The sequence below is a fragment of the Grammomys surdaster genome, unplaced genomic scaffold (assembly GCF_004785775.1).
Source record: "Grammomys surdaster isolate TR1022 unplaced genomic scaffold, NIH_TR_1.0 237, whole genome shotgun sequence".
Taxonomy (NCBI): Eukaryota; Metazoa; Chordata; class Mammalia; order Rodentia; family Muridae; genus Grammomys; species Grammomys surdaster.
Genome location: NW_021604682.1, coordinates 1,816,760 through 1,824,132, shown reverse-complemented (window position 1 = coordinate 1,824,132; position 7,373 = coordinate 1,816,760). Strand labels below are relative to the sequence as shown.

Genomic DNA, 7,373 nt, shown 5'->3' with positions numbered 1-7,373 from the left:
GCCCATTTTTTAAAATTTGACTCTTCTGATTGTGGTGAGATGAAATCTCAAAGTAGTTTTCATTTGAATTACCTAATTACTACAGACGGTGTCCTAGTTTGCTCTCTACTGCCGTTATAAAGACTGTGATCAAGAACCAATCCTGACACTATTAATGATACTCTGTTATGACTGCAGACAGGAGCCTAACATAACTGTCCTCTGAGAGGCTCCACACAGCAGTTGATTGAAACAGATGCAGAGACCATAGCCAAACGTTAGACAGAGCTCAGCAGGTCTGTGAAAGAGTTGGGGAAGGATTTAGGAACCTGAAGAGAATAGGAACTCCACAGAGAAACTAACAGAGTCACCTAACCTGGACCCTTGGAGGCTCCTAGAGACTGAACCACCAACCAAAGAGCATGCGCAGGCTGGACCCAGACCCCTGCACATATGTAGCAGATGTGCAGCTTGGTCTTCCTGTGGGTCCCTCAACAACTGGAGCAGGGACTGTCCCTGACTCTGTTGCCTGCCTGCCTGTGGATCCTGTCCCCCTAATTGGGCTGTCATGGCTAGCCTCAGTGGGACAGGACGAGCCTAGTCCTGCAGTGACATCAGAGGTGAAGGGGAGGGGCCATGTGAGGGGAGTCCTGGAAGGAGGGGAGTGTGCAATAACGATGTAAGCTAATTTATGTATACATAAATTAACGGGGGGGAAGACTGGGATCAAAAGCAACTTGAGGGAAGTTTTATTCTATTAACTTTGTCTTAATTAGGGTTTCGTTTGTTGTGATAGACAACATCCAGAGTGACCACAACTGGAGTAGTGCAGGGTTTATTTTATCTTACAAGTCTCAGGTCACATTCCAATGCTGAAGGACGTCAGTGGGAACCTAGAGGCAAAGACTGAAGCCCAGACCACAGAGAAAAGATGAGTATCAGAAAACTCCTCATTGGCTGGCTATTCTACTTTCCTTTTCTCCTCTCCCCCATTCTGCTTTCTTATACAACTTGGGACCACCTGCCCCAGAGTGGCATCATCCCCCTGCCACGTGCTGAACTCACTGTTATCAATCAGTCATTAAGAGAATGTACTTCAGAGTTGCCTACAGGCAATCTGATGGAGGAACTTCCTCTTCCCAGATGACTCTAACTTGTGTCAGTTGACATAACAAAACAGCATCAAACCAACCACAACAAGGCTGAATGTCTAGTCTTTGCCTTTTACCTAGTATTCTTCTCTTTTATCTATATCTATAATGTGAAGATTTGGCCTTTTCATGGTGTCCCATAGTTTCTGCACGTTCCTTTCCTCCCCTCCCCCCTCCCTCCCTCCCTCCCTCCCTCCCTCCCCCGCTCGCCCTCCCTCCCTCCCCCCCCACTCCCCCTCCCTCCCTCCCCCTCTCCCCCTCCCTCTCCCCTTCCCCCTCCCTCCCTCCCTCCCTCCCCCTCCCCCCCGTTTTCATGTTCTTTGCTTGCTTGGTCTAACTCCTCTACCTTATTATCAAGTCCTGATATTCTATCTTTGATTTGACCCCTTCTATTTGTAAAGTTTTCCCTTGAGCTTTCTAGTTGGGTTGTAAGACTCTAGAGAACAGAGCCTTAGTTTACCAGAGACCCCCTGAGGTAACCCAGTGGAGAGGAGAATCGCTACAAAAAGCAAGAGGAATTTTAATGTTCCAGCATGCTGGGACTGTTAGACATCAGCACACAGCTTGGAACAGACAACACCAGACCAAACGGTTCTAAAGGGGAGGGGGCTTATTCAGGGCAGAGGGCGATGGTAGGGAGAGAAACGGGAGAAGATGGTGGAGAAAGAGGAGAGAGAGAGAGAGGAGAGAAGTAGAGGTAGTGGAGGCCAGCCATGACCACGTGGAGAGAGGGGGAAGGGAAGGGAGGAAGGGCAAGGAGAAGCTAGAGGCAAGAGAGTAAGAGAGTAAGAGAGAGAGGAGGAGGCAAGCAGCCCCTTTTATAGTGGGCACGCCTACCTGGCTGTTGCCAGGTAACTGTGGGGAGGAGCATACCTGGGTGTTGCCAGAGAACTGTGGAGGTGGAGTTTAGACTGAATACTAACAGGGACCATTCCGCATCCCAAAAGGAGAAGTGACTCCACGCTGCTCGCTGCTCGTTCAGTGAGCTTTTACAGTCCGTAGGGTTAGTATTCTGTCTAAACTCCACCTCCACAGTTATCTGGCAACAGCCAGATAGGCCTGCCCACTATAAAAGGGGCTGCTTGCCTCCTCCTCGCTCTCTTGCTCTCTTGCCTCTAGGTTCTTTCTCTCCCCTAGCCTCTCCTCTTTCCTTTCCCCAAAAGTCCTACATTCTCCCCCCCTTTTTTGTGAGTGATCCTAATCCTGGAATTACAAGCTGTCATTTAACTTTGGGTGAACACACCCTAAGCCCCACCCTCTAAGGCTGCATCTGGGACAAGGTTTAGATTCAAAAGTCTCTTATCTCTGACATTTGGGTAATCTCCACCCTTGTGCCTCTAGGATGGGGAATATCCCAGGAGTCAAGGCCTGCTGTTCTTTGGCCTTGTAGAATAGCAGCTGATCTTGAGCTTGAGGGGGTTGTTCGGGTGTCCAGCTGCTCTCCAGTTGGCATCAGGCGCAGGTGCTGGTCTGAGTTAGATGAAGTCAGGCAGTTACTCCATCTACTTCAATGGAGGTCAGGATGGTCAGCAGCACCAGGAACAGCCTCTTATTAGCCTGAAAAGTCATTTCTGGGAAGGGAGTGAATCAAGAGCTGGAGTCAAGGGGGTGGGGGTGGGTCTCATACGAGAGGGGCATTCTGGGCTCAGAACAGGACAAGGTAAGCTATCTAACCAGCACCAGTTTCCGATGGCAATCTAGTTAAGGTCCCTTTTTAAGGTTTTATTTATTCTCTCTACCTGCCCTGAGCTCTGAGGACAGTATGAACAATGGAGCTTCCAATTAGCCCCCAATATCTCTGACAATCCCTGACTTACCTTAGAAACAAAAGCAAGACCGTTATCTAATTCAATTACCTTGGACACTCGAAAGCTCGAGTAGATTTCTTCTAATATCTTCTTGGTTATCACAGTATCTGTTTCCTGCTTGGTGGGGACCCCCCCCACCCATCTAGAGATAATATCTACATAAATTAGAGGGTATCTATATATTTTTTTGGCCTAACTTCTGCAAAATTGGTCTCTTAATATACTCTAGGCTGTCTTCCCTTAGGGATTTTTCCTGTTTACTCTAAGCCCCATAAGCCTTTGCTTGTTGGCATATCTTACACTGTTTTACTATCTCTCTGGCCCAAAACCTGAAGTCTTTTGTTTGCTTTCTGGGGGGGTATAGTTCTCCCTTCTCATGTGCACCATTGCCCCTTTTTCTCTAGGTAATAGTTGGCAGGGTGGCTAGCAATCTGTGTCCTTTTTTCTTCTGTATGTTTTAAGTGAGGCCATCTCTTAATCTATTCCAGCAGGTGTCTCTTGTAGGGCCACAACTGGGACAGGATCCTGTGTAGCCATTTATCAAGCCACTTGATCTGTCTGGTTATTGCCTCGGGCCACTGAGTCTCCTTCCTTCTGGTGTCCTGGGCAATGAATACTCACAGTTGCTGGCTTCATCAGGGCATCCAAGAGATCTAAGATTTCTTCTGATGTGAGCAGAGCAGTCTTCTCTCTTGGTATATAGTCCTGTGGACATGGGCTGTGGCAAAGGCATACCTGCTGCAATTTTCTTGCCAGCTCCATGTTCCAAGGCTGCTTTTTGCGCCAACCAGCCCAGGGGGTGGGGAGTAGAAGTTCAGCCCAGATGACATTTGTGCAGTCCACCGCAGCAGCACCAGCTTGTCTCTGACCAGCATGGAGAAAACTGCTCCTGTCTGTAAAGCAGGTTCCCTCAGCTCCCAGCAGGGGTCAGCAACAGAAGTCTTTTTCTCTATCTGTGGGTTCTCCATTTGGGCCAGTTAGTTGTAGCCCGTCAGGCAGGAAGTGTATCTAGGCCCCCATCCTGGGGAGTAAGTCTCGACCCACCAGAGAGTAGGGACAGTTTGGTATGACCATGAATAGGATACCCAGCCCATCTCTTGGTCCACCATTTTTTCGGGCAGTCCATGAATTTTCACTCAGAGCTAATATCTTCACCATTTGGGTTGTTTTTCCAAGGCCTGGGATTTCCTGACCCCGGCTTCCATTTGTTAGGCCACTCTCAGGCTCAGCAGCTGGCTCCTTTGCTTGCAATGTGCACACTGGTCCTTTTCAAGGAGTTTTCGATCTCCCTTTGATTGGAGTCTCCATTCTCTGCTTTCCCTTAACTACTATAGCCAAGCTTCTCTGGAAATTCCTTTCCTGTCACCTTTCTTTTTCTCATCTCTCTTTTATCTTTTTCTTTTCTCTTTCTCTGCTCTTTCTCTTTCTATATCTACCTGTTATGGTAGATTTCTTCAGCAATCTACACTAAATCTTTTAACGACTTTCCCTGCAGTCCCTCCAGCCTCTGAAGCTTTTTCCTGGTATCTAATAGCCTTGTCTACACTGACAGAATGTCTCCGTGAGCTATTCTAGAAAGGATGCGGGCAACTCATCTGATCCCTGCTTAACCTCACATGCTTCGGTCAAAATTATTGGAGCCTCAGGTAGCCCCTTTGGCTCTCTGACTCAGGACAGCTTGTAACTTTTTACAGCAGGTGACTTGCCTGCAAGCAGTTTCATTGTTCTTTTAGGGTTTCTAAGCTGGAGTCACATGACGTGTGTTAGCACTATTCACTCACACTTTTTATATTTATTTATTTATTTATTTATTGGTTTTTCGAGACAGGGTTTCTCTGTGTAGCCCTGGCTGTCCTGGAGCTCACTCTGTAGACCAGGCTAGCCTTGAACTCTTGAATTGCCTGCCTCTGCCTCCCAAGTGCTGGGATTAAAGGCATGCGCCACCACCGCCCGGCCTCACACTTTTTTAAAAAAAGTAAAAAATATATAACTATAACTCTCAGGTTTTGTCCAACAGCCAAGGCTCAGGGAAGATGTCTGTCCTGCCCAGCCACGCACACCAGGCGAGGCAGATGTCTCGCTCTGTCCCACTGCTGCTGCCTCCACCAACAGCAGAGGGACAAAGCTTCTTTCTCTTGGTAGCCAACCTGCACGGCTTGGCAGTTTAAGGGCACTGCACCAGGGGAACCGCAAGCTGTCGCCCGCCGAACGCTGGCTAGGTGAGTGTGCCCCCCTATGCAGTGCCCCCTGGAGAATACCCTACCTGTGGTGGGCAGGCTGCCCGGACCGCAGTGCCCGCTTGCCAAACGACCTGCCTCTCTGCTCTGCAGCAGCTCTCTTGCACTGGTGGCTCTATCTCTTTGTCTGCCAGTGTCCATGTTACTTCTTTTTAGTGCAGGATGTCTAACACAGTAGATTCAGTCCAAAATAATGTCAGTCAAAGTCCAATAACACATAGAACGACAACCAACACACAGAAAGCTCACCAAGAAAACAGAGAAAAACAACACAGACAGCTCACCCCTGTCACGGGCAGCACATAAACCAGGTGATACAGATAGTTCTTGCCCTTGTCACAGGCACAGAAAACAGGTTTCATAATCAAGACATAAAAAACTGCTGGTGGAAGAATCCAATAACCAGACAATATGGCCAGCTTATGCTGGACCTAATTTAACAGATTCAGATGATTTGGCCAGCCTATGCTGGACCAAATCTAACAGGTTTCTAACACCATCAGTCATGAAAAACACAGAATTATACAAGGACACACAGCCATGAGAGCTGAACAAATGCTGCCCCAGGCGGCGGTGGCCGAAGACCACCTTCGACCATACAAATGAACTCCAGAGAGTCCTCCAGAGAACTGTGGCCTGCAGTGTGCTGACACATCTGCCCTACTGCTTCCACTTTCCACAAGTTCCCTCCTGGAACTTGTAACCTGACCATATTCCAGGGTCTCTGACTCTATCCCAGGGTCACAAAATGCTCTCTGTGGCTTGCCTAGTTCCCACTTCTGCTATGAGCATAGAAACCAGTCTACACAGATGGTCGCTCCTGCCACGGGCACACAGAGACTTCACAAATACAGTACACAGTCAGTTACCCCTGCCATGGGCACAGACACTTCACGAACACAAAAACAAAGAACAGATAGACAACACACAGACCTGCTCGAGCGTGTGGACCTCTGATCCCTGGAGCCGTGGGGTCTGAGAGAGCTGGGGCCTCCATAATGTTGGATTCTAAGATCCAAAACCAGGGGGCGCGCTCCCACAGAAACTCACGGATGGAACTTGCTGTAATTAACATGAGGTTTAATGAAACTAGTGCACTAGAACTCTTTCGAATGCAGGCAAGAGAGCCCCAGACAACAGCTGGGTACAGTACTTATTTCATGAGGGCAAACCATTTGGTCTCTAGGTGACTCAGATTATGACAAGGAGTGTCCTCCACTTGCCCAGGTTTACTACGTTAAGGGCCCAGATTCCTGATTCCTGGAATATGTCTACGTGCTCTAGGCCCTCCTCACCCGAAGGTGGGTGACCCAAGACCTGAAAATCCTACATTTAGACCCCCAAGTCTTACAGTGGATGTGGTGATGGCAGTAGGGGTGGATGAGAGAGGGGCTCCTATGTGTGTTTCAGGCATCCATAGCCTTTTGATTAAATTGTAATGTTCTAGTACAGATCAATCACACAGTAATGGCACAGACCATCTTCTTACCAAATTGTAATATAAGGAGCCCAACCTATTTGATCCTGGTAGAGTTAAATATTGAGACCCACACTAAGGATGAACCATGAGTTTTTTGCATAAAGGCAACTATGTAGAATAGAAAAACTGATGACCAAACTCTCTGCATATTCACAGGCCGTGTGAATGTAAATGAGCCACATACCCTTTCTAGGACCGAGATATGAGAGAGAGAGAGAGAGAGAGAGAGAGAGAGAGAGAGAGAGAGAAATGAATATGAGGTACAGATTTCCATTAAACACAAGGTCAAGCCTTTTAGTTCGTCATCATATTTATAGTCCCTTTTCAGGAGAGTAGAATAGATACAAGACAAACATACAACCGCACTACAAATCCTTGTAAATATAGATACAAAAGGACGCTTGCTCCACAGAACAATTGAGAAGGAGACAACATCCTGAAACATGTGCATAGAAGAAGTCGAGCTTGCTCTGTAGTCAGTCACAGGATGGTCATTCATTGGGATGTCACATAATTTCCAATGAACGTTGAGTTTTCATACACTGTAAGTTTTGAAATAGATGTTGATCAAAGGGCATAAAATTTTGGATTAAAAAAAGAATTCTGGGAACCCATGTACATTATGGTGACTACACTTTAAAAAAATCCATTGTGTAAACTGAAATTTACTGGGTGAGTACATCTTAAATGGTGTCACCATAAACACACAAAGGACGAC

At 47.3% G+C, this 7,373-nt stretch overlaps 1 protein-coding gene across 1 annotated transcript in view; it reads right to left on the bottom strand.

Moving 5' to 3' along the window:
* Nucleotides 1–2,615: 2,615 nt before the first annotated feature.
* LOC114626547 (solute carrier family 5 member 4-like) overlaps nucleotides 2,616–7,373 on the bottom strand; it is a 197,771-nt gene continuing 193,013 nt past the window's right edge. Inside the window, exon 14 of the mRNA XM_028773976.1 lies at nucleotides 2,616–2,687. Within this exon, the coding sequence (XP_028629809.1) occupies nucleotides 2,616–2,687 (72 nt within the window). The remainder of the gene's footprint in view (nucleotides 2,688–7,373) is intronic.